The sequence below is a fragment of the Hypanus sabinus genome, chromosome 5 (genome assembly GCF_030144855.1).
Source record: "Hypanus sabinus isolate sHypSab1 chromosome 5, sHypSab1.hap1, whole genome shotgun sequence".
In the NCBI taxonomy this organism is placed as follows: Eukaryota; Metazoa; Chordata; class Chondrichthyes; order Myliobatiformes; family Dasyatidae; genus Hypanus; species Hypanus sabinus.
Window position 1 is genome coordinate 112880586 of NC_082710.1, and position 22010 is coordinate 112902595.

The window sequence follows — 22010 nt, forward strand, 5'->3', positions numbered from 1 at the left end:
TGCCTCTTGTACTGAATATCCTGCAGTTCCTTCTGAACCTGGTCTTACTTTCTGATGTGCATTATTTTCGAACGCAGACATTCTGGGGCATTTTCTATCTCTTTGCCAACAGATATGAGTTTACTAAGCACTCTCATCTGTGTGCTATGACCTATTTGAATTCTCTGGTCCAAGAACAAGTGTTTTCCTCCAAGAGAATGTTAAATTCAGAGGTTTTATATTAGGAGAAAAAAATCTGGATGACCTGAAGGATCATTGTGCACCCGAGTCACCCCAATCACAAACTTTTCCAGTTGCTACCATCTGGGAAGTGTTACTGCAGCATTAAAGCCAGGACCAACGTGCTCTGGGACAGCTTCTTCCACCAGGCCGTCAGACTGATTAATTCACACTGACACAATTGTATTTCTATGCTATATTGACTGTCCTGTTGTATATACTATTTATTATAAATTACTAAAAATTGTGCATTGGACATTCAGATGGAGACGTAACACAAAGATTTTTACTCCTCATGTATGTAAAGGATGTAAGAAATAAAGTAAACTCAATTCAATATAAACCAATATTGCTGCACCATCCAGCAAGACCATGCTGGAACATCTGAAGAATTAATCCGAAAGTCAACTTCAAGATTACTTTTCAAATAGCAAAACTTGCTCCAATCTGTGAAACATTCTAAAACTCAAAAGATCTTTATCACGAGATAGTTGCAGTAACACTATCTGAATGATTACAAAAATGGGAGGGAAATTGTTCAGTATTCCAACATTTACTTCACAATGCGAGCAAAACAGAGTGGGATGTTGCATGACATACCTTTCCTCAAACACAGCTGAAGCAAATATGAACACAAACAACAGGTGGAAAAAAACTTCATATACAACGACCTTTGTTGAAATACAGAATGAATAGTCAACTCAATATTCTCTGAGGTCTCTTATATTTTGTTTAAAACCAAGCAACCTTGGTCCCTTGATGTGATACCAAGTAGTTCTGTACACAGAATATATAAAGGCTTTAGTCCTGCAGGAGGTACAGAAGCCTGAGGTCCCATAAACTAAATTCATGAACACTTATTTCCCTTCATCCATTTCGTTCTTGCACCAACTGGCAAAATCCTAAACAGTGCAAGTTAGCCACTGTTTTTCTGTGAGTACTGCTGATACAATATCATGTACCGTTGATGCTGCTATAAGGTTTTCATTGCATCTGTGCATATGACAAACAAAAACCTGACTTTGACCTTGAGCCAATACTGCAGCTGTGCTGCTGAAGGCCAAATGCGACACACCCCTTTCTATTGGCACAGTTATACCCACTCTGGGCATTTAGCTGCCTAATGACTTATATGAGATGTTGGTGATTGGCAAAACTGGTTTTTATGTGGTTGGTAGATGAGTATATCAATGTTACCTTAAAACTGATTAAAGATTCAAGCAACAATAAGCACTCATGCAGAGAACTATTAGCATAAGTCAGAGGAGAGTCAGAGGCTTTTTCCCAGGGCTGAAATGGCTGCCACAAGGGGGCACAGGTTTAAGGTGCTGGGGAGTAGGTACAGAGGAGATGTCAAGGCTAAGTGTTTTTACTCAGAGTGGTGAGTGCGTGGAATGGGCTGCCGGCAACGGTGGTGGAGGCGGATACGATAGGGTCTTTTAAGAGACTTTTGGATAGGTACATGGAGCTTAGAAAAATAGAGGGCTTTGGGTAAGCCTAGTAATTTCTAAGGTTGGGACATGTTCGGCACAACTTCTTGGGCCGAAGGGCCTGTATTGTGCTGTAGGTTTTCTATGTTTCTAAGTTTCCACCTTGTCCTCCTCTTCTTCCCCCTTTCTCCAGAAGACAGCCAGAGTGAGTGTAGGGGATGCTGACAGTACGTTGTTTGGGATGGATGGTTTCAGTTATGAGGAGGGATTGGGGACAATGGGTCTGATTTCTCTGGAGCAGAGTAGATTGGGAGGGGGTATGTGACATAATTGAGGCATATAAACCTATGACAGCTAGGGGTGATGGAGTCATCAAGGCTATTCCTGTATCAGAGGGAGATAAAGCTAGGGGACAAAGATTTAGATAAGGGTAACAATTGGTACCTGAGAGTGAACTTTTTTACCCCCCCAGACAGTGAGATGAACAACTTGAGAGTATTTTGTTGACAGTATTTAAGGAGTACCTAGCCAAGCACTTGAACTGCAGAGGAATGAAGGCTATGGGCCAAGTGTTGGAAGATGGATTCATTATGGAAAGATCCCCAACTGATCAATGGGAACACGGTGGGCAGAGTAGTCTGTTCCCATGCTATCTGACTCTCTGACAATGACTCTGATGTTTTTGTTCCACTGCTGGGTTAAGCTCTACAGAACGCAACATACAAGATCCATTTTGGAAATCCTGACTGGTATAAACTGAAACAATTTCAATGGCATCTATATGGCATCAATGGCATTCAATGGTATACATAAAGCACGCTTATCTTGTTTTATATTTAATTGTTTAACAGTGAACTTCATTTGTGTATTCATGGTTTAGGCTCTTCATCTGTGGCCACACACTGGCTACATAGTAATGGAGTGGAAATCTTCATTGTGATGAGCACTCTTGGCCACAAGTTCACAGTCAGTCATATCCTACGCTCATCATAAACCAGCCAGACTCAGAAACCCAAGCCTCAATTCCTCTTGACTACCACTGCTGCAGATAAAGCTGACATTAATGTAGGTTGTGCAAAAGAAAAATTCCACCAACTTTCTTAAACATTTGGAGACTGCAGATACTGGGATCTGGAATGGGAAATACCCACTGTGTTCTCCTAGCAGTTCGTTTTCAGTTTATGCATTTAACTGCTAACAAAAGCAACAACATCAAAAGAATGTAGATGCAAGAAGCTGTAATATCTTTGGTGGTGGCATCCATTAGTCTCGCGAGACCATGGATCTGCGCCTGCAAAGTCTGCTGGAGTGCCGTCTCCTGGGCGCAGGCCTGGGCAGGGTTGTATGGAAGACCGACAGTTGCCCATGCTGCAAGTCTCCCCTCTCCATGACACCAATATTGTCCAAGGGAAGGGCAAACGCCAATACAGCTTGGCACCAGCATCATCGCAGGAGTTGCCAGAACGAGGTTGAAAACAACGTCGGACTGCCTTAAGGACTCCAGCTCCGGATTTGTCCTCATGGTTTACTCCCGAAGCCTTTCCCATGAGTGGGTATGGCCGCAAGGCAGCGGAGGTTTGAAATCAGAGTTTTCCCTCTCTTAGATGGACTGCCTTCCCAGGCTGACGAGCTCCATCTTTGACAGTCACTGTTAATACGTTTCCAACAGGAATATTTCATTGACATCACCTGCTGTTACCACAAGTTCACTGTCAAGTTCTACAACCCATTAAAATTGAAAATCCTTGTCTATTCTGCAATTTTAGCATGTTAAAAAGTAAGACAACTTCCTAAGGGGAGTTGAAACCATGCTGCTTAACACACTACACTGACATGTTGAGATCAGTGGAATACTACTGGTATCCTGATGCTGAAACGTCATTGGTTTAAACCTTTTCTCTACATGGTCTCAAACGTTGACTGTTCACTCTTTTCCACAGATGCTGCCTGGCCTGCTGAGTTCTTCCAGCATTTTGTCTGTGTTGCTTTGACTTCTAGCATCTGCAGATTTCCTCTTGTTCGGGATTTGATATTTAGTCTAGTATTACAACTGAGTTATGATAAATAGGATGTAAACCAATAAATATAAGGACATAAATTTCATTAATTATACACCAAATGCAACAATTCTGTAGATTAGCTCATAAAACTAGTTATTTCAATTAGTTGCGATGTATTACACCTGAACTTGAGAGGGTCTAACACAGGTTTACTAGTGCCGCTGGGGAGAGTTTAAACTAATTTGGCAGAGGGATGGGAACCAAAGTGATAGGTGGAGGATGAGGCAGTGGGAATCAAGTAGATACAGTGGATAGAAGGATTACAAGGAAGGATTGGTGGTTAATAGGGCAAAATTGCAGTCAATGGGATGGGTTGGAATATGTCCTTAAACTTAAATAATAGAGCGGGGAGGGTTGTTTCAACAGACTGGAAAAGGCAGCATGAAGTAAAAGGGAAAGAGAGTGTAGGAGAGGTTACAAAAGTCTCCAAAATAAATAAAAAGATAAAATGTTTGGAAAGGGGTAAGAATTGAACTTCCAGTAATATGGAAGCAACATTGAAAGGATGATGAAATCAGGACTGAGAGTGTAATAATTGAATGCAAGCATTATACAGAATAAGGTACATGATCTTGTAGCGCAGTAGACAACTGGAGTAATGACACTGTGAACATTACTGAGTGATGCTCGATAGAAGTTCACAGTTGGAAGCTTAACATCAAAGGATACACATTGCATTGAAAAGACAGGCAGGTAGGCAGAGTGGGTGTGGTAGCTCTGTTGGCTGCAGTTTCTGGGCGTATTTTGAAAGGCGCAGGGTATATTCATCCAAAGCAGGAAGCAGCATTCTAAAGGGAAATTGAGGCGATGGTGGCTGACAAGGGAAGTCAAAGACAGCATAAAAGCATAAGAAAGGACACATAATATAGTAAAAACTAGCGGGAAGCTGGAGATGTGAGAAGCTTTTAAAAACCAACAGAAAGCATCTAAAAAAGCAACCAGAGAAGAAAGATCAAACTAGCTAATAATATAAAAGAGGATACCAGAAGTTTATTTCAGATATATAAAGAGTAAATGAGAGGTGAAAGAGGACTTCAAATCACTGGAAAATGGCTCTGGACAGGTTATGACGGGGGACAAGGAAATGACAGATGAACTAAATAAGTATTCAGTATCAGTCTTCACAGTGGAAGACAGCAACAGCATGCCAAAAATTCAAGTGTCAGGGGACAGAAGTGAGTGTAGTTGCTATTACTAAGCAGAACGTTCTTGGGAAGCTGAAAGGTCTGAAGGTAGATGAGTCACCTGGACCAGATGGACTATACCACAGGGCTCTGAAAGAGGTAGCTGAAGAAATTGTGGAGCCATTTATAGTGTTCTCTCAAGAATCAATAGATTCTGGAATAGTTCAGAGTATTTGATAATTACAGATGTCACTCCACTGTTTAAAAAGGGATGGAGCAAAAAGACAGGAAATTGTAAGCCATATAGCCCGACTTCAGTGGTTTGGGAAGACATTGGAGTCCATTATTAAGGATGAGAGGCAGATGATAAAGCAGGCCAAAATCAGCATGGTTCCTTCAGGTAAAATCTTGCCCGACAAATCTGTTGGAACTTTTGGAGGAAAAAACAGGCAGGATAGACAGAGGGTCAATGGATGTTGTTTGCTTGAGTTTTCAGAAGGCGCCACAAGGTATTGCACGAGACTGCTGAATATGGTAAGTGCCCATGGTATTACACAAAAGATACTAGAGGAATGGTTGACTTGCAGGAGGCAAAGAGTGGGAAAAATGAGGGCCTCCTCGGGTTGACTGCCAGTGACAAGTGGTGTTCTGCAGGGGGTTGGTGTCGGGACTGCTTGTTTGCTGCTTGTTTGCACATTATATATATACACACATATATATAGCTACTGTGCCTAAATCTTTCGTCAAGTACTGTATTTGTCAACATGGCTTGGGAGCGAGTTTGTAAATCTGGCAGGAACAAAGGATGTTGAGAATGACGAGGTTGTGGGAGAGGTGGCAGAGAAGGAGTGGCAGGGGCAGGGGTGGTGTGGGTGCAGACACACCCAACTCTGAGACACCAGGCAAGGTAATTTAATTACAAACAGTTGGTTTATTGATCATTACAAAATGCCTTGCTGGTGTTCCTGCTCTCTCCCTTCCCCCTTCCCCTTTTCTTAACTATGATTCCCCTCTCCCTTTCTTCTTCCTACTCTCAGTCCACAATACCATACCAGAATCAAGTTTATCATCCATAAAGAATCCATTACCCACATTATTCTACATGGCCATGATTCCTCTCTGTATCCATTCAGTCGTCCCACCAAGATAATGTTCTGCCTGATTTTCCTCTCCACCTCCCTGAACGCTCAACGGCCCCACCCTCAGAGTATAGTGGCTGCAGTGTACCCATCCTCCCATTTCAAAGTTCACTACTTCTATGAACCTAGATTATTCTGACAACATAACACAAACTACAACTTCTACAAAAAAGAACATCAGCAATATGCATTTGTTACTTTACCACCTGCAGATTTCACTCAAACCCTGACCATCTCCTGACTTGGAAATTTATCACCACTCTTTAATCCTCACTGACTTGCAATCCTGGAATACTCTTCCCACTGGTATTCCGGCAGCACCCTTACCCAAAGGACTGCAGCTCTTCGCCACTTTCTCAAAGGCAATTGGAGATGGACAATAAATACTGGCATTGGCAGTTTTACCCCGCTAATGAAAAACGTTAGTGGCTCACCATCTTTCTGCTTCCACTTGACATTTTGCAACATGCTCCATGCATTGCTCATTGGCATTATTACCTCAGTCCCTATTTTCAGAAAGCATTCTATACAAATAGAAGTCAAATGTGCTATCAAATAAATGAAAATACAATACAGATTGAGATGAAAAAAACAAAAAAATGTTTTATACATTTTCCTTAATAAGAGCTGAATAATAAAGCACAACTAAAATCAGTAAGATAGTGACGGGAATGTCCTAACCCTAAGGCCTGTCAATCTAAACTCTCACCATCATTCCAATTTTAGGTGTTAATGAAGTGTGGTGAACTACATATACCTGTCTGGACACATCCCTCTGCTGACTGCTCCTGTGGCTCCTCCCACAGACCCCTGTATAAAGGCGATTGGGGCACTGTTCCTCCTTTAGTCTCCAGGATGTTGTGTGATGGTCTCTTGCTACTAATCGTGGTCTCTTGCAGCTAATAAAAGCCTATCGTTTGCCTCCCGTCTCCGAGAGTTATTGATGGTGCATCATGAAGTAACTATAAAGTTGCCAAAAAAATATATCTCTTTTTCTTGCCAAGATATAAATGCCTAGAAATTACTTATGTGTTTTCGTTTTATTTAGAGATAAAGTGAGGAACAGACCCTTCCAGCTCAACAAGCCGCGCTGCCCAGCAAATGGCCTATTTAACCGGAACCTAATCACGGGACAATTTACAATAACCTATTAACCTACTAACTAGTAGGTACAATAACCTATTAACTTTCCAAACGAGGTAACACAGAAATGAACAGTTATGAAGACCCTCTTTCTACAACCTCTTATTTTCCCAGGATTGACTGTGTGATGCTATTATTTGGCCACCATTGGGAACATGCCTTCAATGGGCGTCATTTTTTTTGTCAGTACACCTCACCAAAGAGGTAGAATTTGTGTTACAGTGATATGGCTCCCACAGGGACTTGTGCCATTAGAACATAAAGATACAATTCAATGTATTTCTGAGCTGGAAACAATAGTAACACTTAACTTTAAACAAATTTCAGCATCTCTTAGCGCAACTCCACTCCGCCATGGATGGCTGCGAAAGGAGGAGGGTTGGCCTGGAGCTAGCAACCCTATCCTGTAAAAACCTGGAGCTACAGAAGCTCCAAAGACATTGTTCCTGGGAGAGGAAGGATCTTCTCTTAGGTGTGCTACACCTGGGAACAACTTGGAAGACTGGCTCAGGACATAGGACTCTGGTGAGCTGCTCTCATCAGCCTCTGCCCCAAGAAGGGGTGACGGGCTTAAAGTAGTGCAACTCCACTTGGCACTTTTTTTTGTATTTAATTGTTTTCAAAGCTTAAGGCATTGTTTGCAAAACAATCATTTATTGCTTATCCCCAAGAAGATGAGTCATCCAGTGAAGGTACCCTGACACTGCTATTTCATAGCAGGTTGCAAGTTTAGACCCAGGAACACCGAAGAACAATGTATCCAAATCAAGATGCTGTGAAGCTTGCTGGGGAACCTGTGATAATACCCCTCTCTTTCTTGATGGTAATACTCTCAAGCCAAGCTCAAGGACAGTTTCTATCTCGCTGTTAACAGATCGTTGAGCAGACCTTTATTCAAAGACGTTCAAGATGCGGCATTCACACAGCCCCAAGATATCACATCATATAAGTCAATGACCAAAAAAACCTCATTCTGATTTTGAAGATAAATTCTCCCATCTACCTTACCACAGCCATCAGATTTAATTTGCCTGGACTGCACTTTCTGTATAGCTGCAATAGTATTCCACTTTCTTTCTACTGACTAAATGTATTTACAAACGGCTTGATCTGCCTGAATGGCACACAAAGTTTTTCAATGTATCTTAGTAAATTAAACAGTACGACTAACTGCTGTGCATTTCATGTATGGCTCATACTGCATAAATATTGTGCGGTTTCTGGAAGGAACGGATGATCAGGATAGTTCTTTTGTTTGGAGCAGTGAATTTCTTAAAAGTTGCAGGTGTTGAACTCATTCAGACAAGTGGAGTGTATTCCATCACCAAGACCCGAGATCTTTGTGATCTTCAGGCACAGAGCTTGAGAAAAGCGACGTAATGGACTTTTAAAATTGTAAACCAGCGAGTTGTTTGTTATGTCTGCCCGCTCGCCGGGAAAATGGAGATAACTCCCTCTCACTTATTAGGAAAAGAGAGAACCAATGGTATGTCGAATGCCAGTGTGAAACGTGAAGGCTTGGGGTAACTGCAAGTCTGTGCCTTTGCTATTGCTTTACTCCTGCTTGAGTGTGATGCTTGCTTTTTTTTGGCTGGTGGGGGGAGTGGGGAATTGTTGCTTTCTGCCACTTACGCGTGGGAGTGGGAAGCTAGGGGGGACTTTGGGGTTCTCACGTTTGGCTGTCATTCATTTTTGGAGCACTTCTCTGTTTTTGTGGATGTTTGCGCAGAAAAAGCGTTTCAGGATGTATGTTGTATACATTTCTCTGACTTCAAATTGTACCTTTGAACCTTTGAACGCACAGTTATGTTTTAGTGCACCCAAAGTGACTCAATTCAACTCTTAAGCAAATAGATGAACATATGTGAATAGATGGTGCCATTAAAATACTCAAAATTACTTCACAATTCATTATGACGAAATAATCACAGCAAATGGCTTCAATAAAGCACCAGGCATTGCCAAAAGTTTTCAATAAGCACTTGACATCATAAGGTATTCACTGTTCAATTACTATCATTTAATTCAGTTAGAAGTCTAACTTATAGAAGTATAATTAGAAATCAAAGATGTCAATGCTTTTCTTTTAATCAATAATCCTTGTAATATTTTATGATCACCATAACCTTGCTCTAACATGCATTATGAGTAAAAAATAGTTTTTACAATTTAGCCAGATTAATTCTTCTGCTCCCACTGGATTTTCACATAATGACATGATGATGTAGCCCCATGATCCCACAGGTAAGACAGAAATTACCTGCAGTACAAAACTACCTTAAACTAGGTCACATAACTATTGAACAAAACTTAGCAAAGATAACATGTACAGAAGGTAATGGATATCATATGTGGCAACTGAGTTCATACAGGGACTAACTCAGTTGACAGTTTAATATGTTGATGATTAATATATGGGAGATAATTAACATCACATTCTTCTTCTGTTATTTTAAAAGTACCATTAAGAAAATCAAAAAAAAAAATGCCTGTGGGAATATACTGAAGAGATGAAGTTTGTAAATTTGCTAAGTAGGGAGAATGCTTACATCACCAACAGTTCAGACTATATATTTGAGATTATTTATATTATAAATAACAGTAAAAACTTACAAATCCTTGAGCTGCTTCCAGAGAAAGCACATTCGTCGTGACAAACTGAGTTCTGCATTTGATATTTTCTCCCAAACTGCATAACTGTGAAGACCATGTCTTGGGAGTAGTGTCCTCTAGGAGACTTGTTTTTACGCCTGTAGTTTACTTGCATTCAATGAATTGCCAGTGCAAAAAAAAATGTTTCTTATAGTGCGGTGGATATTGAAAAACCTCTAGTTCAACCTTAAATTGTTTTCTTAGCAACACCAAGATCAGGTGGCATGGTGGCCACCTAGTGTGGAATCGCCAGAGTGAATGGAAGAGGAAATTTGTAAGCTTCAAGATTCATAAACGTCTTGAAAAATGCTGTGTGAAATAAGCATCTGAAGCTCTTCAACCATCCAAGTTTGTTGCAAAGAGCAGTGATTTTTGTTTAGTGATATGGGGCTCAGATGAAAGTGATTATATCATTTGAGTAACAATTATACATGAAACATAACTGCTCAGCAGCAGTAAACTGAGAACTACCTGCAAACGTTGAAAACTAAGACATCATGTCGTTGTGTTATTCTACTCTAATCCCTACTGTTTTAATGTTCAAATTCATATTGCAAGTGTGGAAATGACATCTTGTATGTTGTCTATTTTCAAACTTGTACTTGCTAAAATTAGATTTTTTGATGGACCTGCTTTAAATAAATTATACGAGAGATGCATATATATAGTATATTTTTTTTTAGAAAATGCAAGCTGCATGGGGGAAGAGTTAGTAAAAATGTGTAAATACTCACTAGTCTGTCCAAGCTTGTACCAGCCGCCGTGGTTGGTCGTTCCTCTGGGCTGTAGGGCCTGAACCTTGCATTAAAATTTTCTGAAACGGAACGGGTCATACGTCCACTTGCCACTGACTTGGGCTGCCCACATCCTTGAAAAACCTGCAATATTAAACAAATCGAAATGTTTCAAAATGCTGACCTTATGAAGTTAGAAACGAGAATTTCAGGTTAGTGGCACAGCTTCCGAGACTTGCTTCTGTTCTCATTAAACATCTCTCAAAAACTAAATGATGTTGTTTCCATAAATGAGATGCATGAGGAAAAATGGAGAAATTAATCCATCATTCTTTATTTCTGGAACCAAAATGATAACTCTGAATTCTAATTCTTGTAGCCAATGGCAGTGTAGTCCTTGCATCTGTTATTAATTTGTCAGGCACATTGCATGCCACAATATAGGACAGCTGTTTTTTCTAACTGACACCCAGGATACTAAGCACACAATTTTATGAAGACATACACAGTTTTCTTAAAGAGGAAATGTACAAACAGAATCGGAAGATCACTACATGCATACGGGTAGTCCCCGAGTTACGAAAGTCCGACTTACAGACAATTCGTACTTACGAACCGAGGAAGGTGAATGCCATCCATCATTTTAAGTCGGATCGCGACATTGCCCGCCATTTTAAGTCGTTGCCGTTGACACTATGTTGAGTGTTTAGCTTTGTATTTGGCTTAAATTTTTCTTAGTAAGATTCACCCTGGCCCCGCCACCCCTCCCCCCATTCTGGTCTGCTGATGGCACAGTGAGATCAGCGCCGGGCTGGAGAACGGAGGTTCCCGAGCTCGATCCAGTGAGAGACTGCTCCTGTGACGGGTTGATGTTGATCCAGTGACTCCCGTACCATCTGTGCCTTGTTAATGTTGAGCTCACAACTCAACCTCATAAAAAAAAGACACTGCCACCTCCAGTTTAAATTCCCACATGGATTATCCAGGTAAACGTTAGCTAGTGAGCCTCACATCATTGGGAGGGAAGCTATTGGGAAGGATACCAAGGGATGGGATTTATGAGCATATGGAAAGGTACTTCTTGCTTAGGGACAATCAGCATGACTTTGTGCAGTGTAGATCAGGCCTTACAAACTTCATCAAGTTATTTGAAAAGGTGACTAAAGTGCTTGATGAGGGTAAGGCAGCAGACGTTATCTACATGAATTTTAGTAAGGCATTTGATAAGGTCCCTCATGGCAGATTGATTCAGTGGATAAAGACAAATGGGTTCAAGGTGAATAGCAAGTTTGTATTTAGAACTGTCATACCCACAGAAGACAGAGTAGGATGGAAGGTTGCTTTACTGGCTAGATGTCTGTGACCAGTGGTACTCTGCAAGAATTGCTGCTGTTAGTCAGCCCCTTAAGAAGCTACGTAAGTGGATGAACTGGTGAAGAAGGTGTGTGGAATGCTTGCCTTCGTTGTTAAGGGTGTTGACTTCGTTGTTAAGGGTGTTGAGTGTATGAGTAAGGCAGTCAGGCCACACTTACAATATTGTGTGCAGATCTGGTCGCCTTATTATAGGAAGGATATGGAGACGGTGGAGTGGAGGGGATGCAGAAGAGAATTACCAGGAGGCTGCCTGGATTAAAGTGTATGAGGTGTAAAACAAGGTTTGGACAAACATGGTTGTTCTTCCTAGAGTGCTGGACGACAAGGGGGGCTTGTCAGAGGTTTTTTAAAATTAAGAGTAATATAGATAGGGTAGGCAGAATCTTTTTGCTAGAAAATACCAGAGGGTATGCTTTTAATGTTAGAAGGGGGAAATTTAAAGACATTGTGAGGGGCAAGTATTTTTTTGCAGAGAGTGGTAAGTGTCTTCAATGGGTTACCATGGGTGGTAGTGAAAGCAGGCAGTTTGGTGGAGTTTAAGAGGTTTTCAGATAGACGCATGAACAGGAAGGGAATGGAGGGATATGGGTGATCACAAGAAGAGATCGTTTAGTATAAATTGGCATCAAGATTGCCACAACACGATGGGCTGAATAACCGGTCCAGTGATGTACTGATCACTGTTGTTTTGTTGCCAAAAACTATTCACTTTATCAACAACACTATTGACCTTTTTATACCACTTTCTTTCAAATCCTGCTGAAAACTCTCGACCTGAAGCATTGGCTGTTCATTTCCCTCCACAGATGCTGCCTGACCTATTGGAGTTCCTCTAGACTTCAATGTGTTGCACTAAATTTCATCTGCTTTGCAAACTAAGGATCATGTCTTCTTAATTTGGATCCAGATCATTAACATTCATGAGCGGCCCCAGCATTGATCCCTGTTGTACATCACTGGTCATGGGTTTCCAATCACAGAAGCAACACATCAGCCTCTACTCCTATCCCTGGGACAATACTGAATCCTATCTATCAAATTGTCCATGTCCAGCTTTATCCTTCCCCATCTTTTTTGATGACTTGTTTAATCATTGTGCTCTTTCTTCACAATTCTACGTGGCAGGATTCTGTGTAGCTAAGTGGACTTGCAGCATTCCAACTGTCTGTCCATGAGCATTGAATTCTTGTTTTATGTTGTTTTATGTGGATGTTGATTATTAACTAGCTTGTGGGGTATCTCTGAAATCGTTCCCCTGTAGCGGTGTGCTACACGCAGCGCTGAAATAACGACACATAGTCGATGAGCTGCATTTGCAAAAGAGATTTATTCGAACTTCGCGGCCTCGCTTTAAAGCCTTCCTGATCCCGCCCTCCCCGGGCGGGAATGCTGTAGGGGCCATGTATTCACAGTCCCGTCCCGCGCGCGGGCTTTTCCCCTTGCTGGTGAAGCAGGCTTGGCGCCCTTTTTGGGACCGGCCTCAATGCCGGCGCGCGCCGCTTTGTGAGCCAGTTCGAGTGCGCTGGGAAGTGGGTCGCCACATAACCCCCCCCCAAGAACCAGCGATACACCCCTCAATGTCCACAGTCTGGGTCGGACTCTGTTTGGGAGGTCTGCCTCTGCACCGCGGTGCTGGAATCTCGACAGGCTGTGCCACGTCCATATGAGCTTGAGTTGGTCCACCGTGAAAACCTCCTCTTTCCCCCCAATGTCCAGCATGAATGTGGACCCGTTGTTTCTGATCACCGTAAACGGCCCCTCGTAGGGCCTCTGTAGCGGTGCTCGATGTCCGCCCCGTCGTACAAAAACGAACTTACAGTTTTGCAGGTCTTTGGGTACGCAGGTCGGGTTCTGCCCATGCTGCGAAGTGGGTATGGGGGCCGGTTACCGAGCCTCTCGCGTAGTCTGCCCAGGACTGCTGCGGGTTCTTCCTCTTGCCCCTTGGGGCTGGTATGAACTCCCCTGGGACAGCCAGGGGCGCGCCGTACACCAACTTGGCCGACGAGGTGTGCAGATCCTCTTTGGGCGCCGTGCGGCTTCTGAGCAGGACCCAGGGAAGCTCGTCCACCTAGTTAGGCCCTTTGAGGCGGGCCATGAGAGCCGACTTCAGGTGACGGTGGAAACGCTCCACTAGCCCGTTCGACTGTGGGTGGTAGGCAGTTATGTGGTGCAGCTGTGTTCCCAAAAGGCTGGCCATAGCTGACCACAGGCTGGAGGTGAACTGGGCGCCTCTGTCAGAGATAATGTGGGCCGGTACACCAAAGCGAGATACCCAGGTGACAATCAGTGCCCGGGCACAAGATTCAGAGGTGGTGTCGGTGAGCGGAACCGCCTCTGGCCATCTTGTGAACCGGTCCACGATAGTGAGGAGGTGCCGCGCTCCACGCGACACTGGCAGGGGGCCCACAATATCTACATGAATGTGGTCGAAACGCCGGTGGGTGGGGTGGAACTGCTGCGGCAGAGCTTTGGTGTGCTGCTGCACCTTGGCCATCTGGCAGCGCATGCACGTTCTGGCCCATTCACTGACCTGCTTGCGGAGTCAGTGCCAAACGAACCTGCTGGTGACCATCCGGATGGTTGTCCTGATGGAGGGGTGCGCTAAGTTATGAACGGAGTCGAAAACGCGCCGCCGCCAGGCTGCCATGATGACGGGACGGGGTTGGCTGGTGATGATTTCACAGAGTAGGGTCCTCTCACCTGGGCCTATGGGGAGGTCCTGGAGCTGCAAACTGGACACTGCGGTTCTGTAACTTGGAATCTCCTCGTCTGCCTGCTGCACCTCCGCCAATGTTTCATAGTCTACCCCCTGGGACAGGGCATGAATGGTAGGGAGAGAAAGTGCGTCCACCATGACATTGTCCTTTCCCAAGACATGCCGGATGTCCGTCGTGTATTCAGAGATGTAGGACAGATGTGGCTGCTGGCGGGACGACCAGAGATCGGCCACCTCCGTGAACGCAAAGGTAAGCGGTTTGTGGTCCGTGAACGCGGTGAAGGGCCTACCTTCCAAGAAATACCTGAAATGCCGGATTGCCAGGTATAGCGCCATCAGTTCCCAGTCGAAAGCACTGTATTTGAGCTCAGGTGGTCGCAGGTGTTTGCTGAAAAACGCCAGGGGTTGCCAGCGACCCTCGATGAGTTGCTCCAATACCCCACCAACTGCCATGTTAGAGGCGTCCACTGTGAGGGCGGTAGGGACGTCCATTCTGGGGTGCACTAGCATCGTGGCGTTTGCCAAGGCTTCTTTCATTTTAATGAAAGCGGCGGTGGACTCCTCGTCCCAGGTAATGTCCTTGCCCTTACCCGACATCAGGGCAAACAGGGGACGCATGATTCGAGCAGCTGAAGGGAGGAAGCGGTGGTAGAAATTCACCATACCCACGAATTCCTGAAGGCCTTTGATTGTGTTGGGTCGGGGGAAATGGCGGACTGTGTCTACCTTAGCGGGCAGAGGGGTTGCCCCGTCTGTAGTAATCTTGTGGCCCAGGAAGTCGATGGTGTTGAGCCCGAACTGGCATTTGGCCAGGTTGATTGTTAGACCGTATTCACTCAGTTGGGCGTAGAGTTGACGGAGGTGGGATAGATGCTCCTGACGACTGCTGCTGGCTATGAGGATGTCGTCCAAATAGATGAAAGCGAAGTCCAGGTCACGTCCCACCGCGTCCATTAACAGCAGAAACATCTGTGCCACATTCTTCAGGCCGAACGCCATGCGGAGGAACTCGAAAAGGCCGAAAGGGGTGATGAGTGCCGTTTTGGGGACGTCGTCCGGGTGCATCGGGATTTGATGGTATCCCCGGACGAGGTCTACCTTGGAGAAGATCCGTGCGCCATGCAGGTTTGCTGCAAAATCCTGTATGTGTGGCACAGGGTAGCGGTCCGGTGTTGTAGCCTCGATCAGCCTGCGGTAGTCACCGCATGGTCTCCAGCCCCCTGTTGCTTTGGGCACCATGTGCAGGGGGGAGGCCCATGGGCTGTCGGACCACTGTATGATCCCCAATTTCTCCATACGCTTGTACTCCTCCTTCGCCAGGCAGAGTTTGTCCGGCGGAAGCCTTCGAGCACGGGCGTGGAGGAATGGTCCTGGTGTTGGGATGTGGTGCTGTACGCTGTATCTGGGCATGGCTGCCGTGAACTGCAGTGCCAGAACCAATGGGAAATCCGCCAGGACTCTGGTGAAGTCGTTGTCGGACAGCGTGATGGAGTCTAGGTGTGGGGCCGGCAACTGGGCTTCACCCAGGGAGAACGTTTGAAAGGTCTCGGCGTGGACCAGTCTCTTCCTTGGCAGGTCGATCAGTAGGCTGTGAGCCCACAAAAATTCCGCGCCCAGGAGCGGTTGGGCTACGGCGGCCAGTGTGAAGTCTCACATGAACTGGCTGGAGCCGAACTACAGCCGCACCGTACGGGTGCCGTAGGTCCTTACTTGCTGCTGTTTGCGGCCCTCAGGGTGGGACCCGGTGCCCTGTTGCGGGTGTCATAACTCGTCGGAGGTAAGATGCTGATCTGGGCTCCGGTGTCGACCAAAAAACGGCGTCCCGACTGCTTGTCCCACACATACAGGAGGCTATCCTGATGGCCAGCCACCATAGCCATCAGCGGCGGCTGGCCTTGGCGTTTCCTGGGAACTTGCAGGGCAGGCTACAGCGGTGGGCTTCTGCGCCCCACTGCTGGTGGTAGAAGCAACATTGTTCGTTGGGCTCCTCACCCCTGCCTCTGGGGTTAGCAGGCTCTGCTGCCAGGCCTGGTCTGGTTTGCTGCTGGGAACGTGGCCTGGTGATCTGTGTGACAGACGCCCCACTCACCTTCTTGACGTTCCCAGGCTGCCACCTTCCGGGGGTCTCTGAAATCCATGTCGGACAGCAGCAAGCGTATGTCCTCGGGCAGCTGCTCCAGGAATGCCTGCTTAAACATGAGGCAGGGTTTGTGTCCTCCAGCCAGGGCCAGCATCTCGTTCATCAAAGCCGACGGTGGCCTGTCCCCCAAACCATCCAGGTGCAGTAAGCGGGCAGCTCGCTCATGCCGTGAGAGTCCAAAAGTCCTTATGAGCAGGGCTTTGAATTCCATGTATTTGCCGTCCGCTGGGGGAGACCATATGAACTCCTCAACCTGGGCCACTGTGTCCTGGTCGAGGGAGCTCACCACGTAGTAGTAACGTGTGTCCTCCGAGGTTATCTGCTGAATGTGGAATTGGGCTTCTGCTTGCTGGAACCATAGGTGAGGTCGCAGCGTCCAGAAGCTTGGCAGTTTTAACGAAACTGCATGAACAGATGCGGCTTCGTTCATCTTTGGCTCAAATATCGTTTGGTCCGTCGGGATCACCAATTGTAGCGGTGTGCTACACGCAGCGCTAAAATAATGACAAGGAGTCGGTGAGCGGCAGTTGCAAAAGAGATTTATTCGAACTTCGCGGCCTCGCTTTAAAGGCTTCCTGTTCCCACCCTCCCCGGGCAGGAATGTAGTGGGCGCGTATTCACAGTCCCATCCCGCGAGCGGGCTTTTCCCCTTGCTGGTGAAGCAGACTTGGCGCCCTTTTTGGGTCTGGCCTCAATGCCGGCGCGCGCCGCTTTGTGAGCCAGTTCGAGTGCGCTAGGAAGTGGGTCGCCACACCCCTTCCCTTCAACAAGCAGTATAGATGATTTTTGTTAGCACTTAAATCAGTCAACTTCACAATTTGCTTGTAGCCAGTGAGGCATTTGCGCACACAGAACATTGAAAAGTACAGCACAGGAACAGACCTGTCAGCCCACAGTATCTGCACCAAGTATGATGCGAAATTAAAATAATTATTTCTGTCTGCATATGACCCATATGTCTCCATTCCCAGCATATTTAAATGCCCATTTAAAAGCTCCTTGAATGCCACTATTGTATTTGCCTCCACTACCACCCCTGATTGTGTGCTCCAGGCACCTGTCACTCACCTTTAAACACCCCCACCCCACCTTAAATATACACACTCTAGTATTTGACATTTCTATGCAGGGAAGAAGATTCTGCCTGTCTACCCTCTGTCTTTTAACTTCAATCAACCTCCACCATTCCAGAGAAAACAACTTAAATCTCTCCAAACTCTCCTTATACTGTAATGGATATTGTGTAATCATGCACTCTTCCTGGTTAACTTCTTCTGAACTCTCTCCTAAGCTTCCCCATTCTTCCTGTGATCAAAAGATTAGAGTGCACACTATATTCCTCATGCAACCTGCCCTTTTCTTATTCCCGTTGGGATAGAGATGCAGGAGTCTGAAAACCTACAGTCAATGATTTCATCAGCTCTGCCCTCAGATTTCTGAATGTCCCATGAATCACACTTTATTATCCCTTTCTCTTGCACTAATTACTTATTTTTAAACTTGCAGTAACTTTTATGTCCATTCACTGCTGCAACACATCTTGCGATATATAAATCAGTGATAACAAAGGTGATTCTGATATAACTGCATGATGACTTCCTGACTATGCCTCTGGTGGTGAAGGGTTGCATGTCATACACTTTCTTTACCATTCTACCTCTTTGCATTGACACTCTCGCAGAGATAGGACTTGGATCCCAAGAGATGTTGCACTTTGGGAGGACAAACCAGCTACGACTTATAATGTCAGTAGCAGGGCACTGAGGAGTGTGGTAGGTCACAGTGAACTGGGAGTACAGATCCATAATTAATTTAAAGTGGTTTCACAAGTAGATAGGGTCATAACAAAAGTTTTTGAACATTGGCCTTCATAAATCAAAGTATTGAGTATTGAAAATGTTTTGTTGAAGTTGTATAAGATGTTGATGAGGACTAATCTGAAGTACTATGTACAGTTTTGGTCACCTACCTGCAGGAAAGATGTCAATAAGATTGAAAGTGCAGAGAAAATTTACCTGATGCTAGCAGAAGAGGACTTGTGTTATATGGAACTGTTGAAAAGGTTAGAACTTTCTTCCTTGGAGTTTAGAAGGAATGAGCGGAAATTTGATACAGGTATATAAAATTATGAGGGGTATATATAAATGCACCAAGGTTGGGTAAGGTTGGGTCATTGGTTAAAAGTGAAAGGTGAAATGTTTCAGGGAAACATGAGAGGGAACTTCTTCACTCAGAGGGTCATAGGAGTGTGGAACAAGCTGCCAGCAGAAGTGGTGGATGTGGGTTCAATTTTCATATTTAAGAGACATTTGGATGGATACATGAATGGAGGGCTATGGTCCAGATTCAGGTTGATGAGACCAGGTAGATTAACAGTTTGGCATGGACCAGATAAACTGAAGAGCCTGTTTCTTTGTTGTAGTGTTCTATGACTCTGCCCCAGCTTGGTATGATAACTGCTTTGCCCAAGACCACAACATTTGGGGTGTTGTAGCCCCATCCACAAAAAAATACAACCTCTCCTCTACGGTCAATACTTCTTGTTGCCTCAGAAAAGTAGCCAGCATAATCACAGACCCCTCCCAACATTTTCCCCACCACCCTACTCCAAACCCGCTTGGGCAGAAAGCTTAAAAACATGCATCACTAGGCTCAAGGGCAGCTTCTATGTCACTGTTATGTCTCTTAAATGGACCTTTTGCACATTAAGTATGAACTCTAGACCTCACTTTTATCTCGTAATGGCCCTTGCACCTTGTTTCCTGCCTGTACTGCACTTTCACTGTAACCGTAACTCTATTTTGTGTTCAGATACTGCTTTTCCCTTTCACTACCTCAAAGTATTGATAGCATGCTTTGCAATGATCTATATGGATGTTCTGCCAAACCAAATATTTCACTGTATTTTGGTATTTGTGACAGTACTTAATCAATTCCACTGTGCTGGGCCTCATCCTGACAATGGAGAAAGCTAAGAATGGACAGGTTGGTGTGGGAATGGAAAGACAAATTGAAATATCTTCACTGGGAGCACACAACCTGTCATTGCAGACAGAGCATTGGTGCACTGCAAAATGGTCAACTAGAATGCGCTTAGTCTCACTGATATAGAGGAGGTGACATGCACTTGGTGCTTCCGATATGGCCTTTTTGTTTGTCTCAGTTTGTCAGTCACCTCCAACTTCCAGCCTCCTCACCCCTGCCCCACTTGGCACAACCTGCTTATCATCCTTCACCCCTCTCCAGTTGACCAATTACTTTGAGCTCTTATCTAACCATCTCCCCTCTCCTCTTTATACCAGCCCTCTCTGCTCTCTATTTACCCATCTCCCTACGCAACTATCTCTCCTCTCCTCTTATTGCCAGCCATCTCCTCTCTCCATTTACCCATCTCCCCTCTATCTCTCTATGTAACTATTTCCCCTCGCCTCCTATTACCAGCCTTCTCCTCTCTCCATCTACCCATCTCTCCTCTATCTCTCTATCTATCTCCCCTCTCCTCTTTATACCAGCCATCTCCTCTATCCACTCTCAATCAACCTGAAACGTGGTTTTCCTTTCCCACACAGGTGCTGCTTGAGCCGCTGATGAGTTCCTCCAGCAGATTCCCCGTTGTCTTCTCGTGCTTGTCATTTCCAGTTAAAGTTTGTATTTATGCATCTGATTTTCCATCATTCACGTCTTGCTTTGTTGCAACTTGATTTGAATAATTTCATTGTCTTGAGCGGTATATTCATGTTCACTTGACAATATCTTAACTTGTAACTTCCCTGACTGATATGTGACATGATAATTGTTCTTGGAGATCAAGAGTCTAATGTTTGATGTAAATGCACACCTTGCTGCTACAATTGTTAGAGAGATCATTAGCAGTTATTACTTCAAACCTGAAAATAAAAGTGAATATATTGGAAATGTCAAATACAATCATCGGAGTCACAGCTTTCTCTGTGTGATGGCAAGCAATATTGGAATTATTAGTTAAACATAGTCTGATCAAATGTACTGCTGATTTGTGAGTTTCATCTCATTTCCTTGATGCATTGGTTAGATGGCAGAGGAGAACTGATGTCACTAAATTATGAATGCAAATCAAATAAAGCACAGATCTGGAAATTTGTAATGCCACATATTGCCTGAAAGCTTCAAGAACTTGGCCTCAATACCTCCTAGTGGAAGTGGATCCTCGAATTCCTCACTTGCAGACTCCAGTGATTTGGATGGGCAACAACATCACCTCAACAATCTCCATCAGCACAGGTGCACCACGAGGCTGTGTGCTTGGCCCCCTGCTCTATCCCACACATATGACTGTGTGGCTAAGCACAGCTTCAATGCCATACTCAGGTTTGCTGATGACATCACTGTCATAGCTTGATTCAAAGGAGGTGACGAATCAGCATATACGAGGAATTGAAAATCTGGCTGAGTGGTGCCACAAAAACAACCTTTTACTCAATGTCAGCAAGACTAGGAAGCTGATTATTGTCTACGGGAAGAGGAAACCAGAGGTCAGTGAGCTAGCCCTCATCGGAGGATCAGAGGTTGAGAGGGTTAGCAATTTTAAATTCCTCAGTGCTATTACTCTGGAGGACCTGTCCTAAGCCCAGCAATTACAAAGGAAGCACAGCAGCACCGCTACTTCCTTGGGGTTTGCAAAAATTTGGCATGACTTCTAAAACTTTGATGAACTGCTATAGCTGTGTGGTTGAGAGTATATTAACTGGCTGCATCACAGCCTGATATGGAAACACCAATGCCCTTGAATGGAAAATCCTGCAAAAAGTAGTGGATACAGCCCAGCCCATCACAGTAAGGTCCTCCCCACCATTGAGCATATCGACATGAAAGCATTGTTGGAGGAAAGGAGCATCCATCTTTAAGGACCCCACCACCCAGGCCATGCTCTCTTCCCTCTCTCAGGAACATGATACAGGAGACTCAGGATTCACATCACCATGTTCAGTAAAGGTTATTACCTCTCAACCATCAGGCTCTTGAACCAAAAGGGGTAGAGTCATAGAGAAGTATAGCACAGAACCACATCCTTTGCCTCATCTAGTTCGAGCCAAAACCATTTAAACTGCCAACTCCCATTGGCTGCACCGGGACCAAAGCCACCATATCCCTACTAACCATGTACATACCTATCCAAACTTCTCTTAAACGTTAAAATTGAGCTTGCATGGGCCACTTGTGCTGACAGCTCATTTGACACTCTTATGACCCTCTGATTGAAGATGTTTCTTCTCATGTTCCCCTTAAACTTCTCACCTTCC

The 22010-nt window shown here is 44.7% G+C and overlaps 1 protein-coding gene across 1 annotated transcript in view; it reads right to left on the reverse strand.

Annotated features, from left to right (window-relative positions):
• The window catches only part of LOC132394339 (glypican-6-like), a 763171-nt gene that overhangs the window by 44204 nt on the left and 696957 nt on the right, over positions 1-22010 (reverse strand). Inside the window, exon 6 of the mRNA XM_059970365.1 lies at positions 10502-10645. Coding sequence (XP_059826348.1) covers positions 10502-10645 — 144 coding nt within the window. The remainder of the gene's footprint in view (positions 1-10501; positions 10646-22010) is intronic.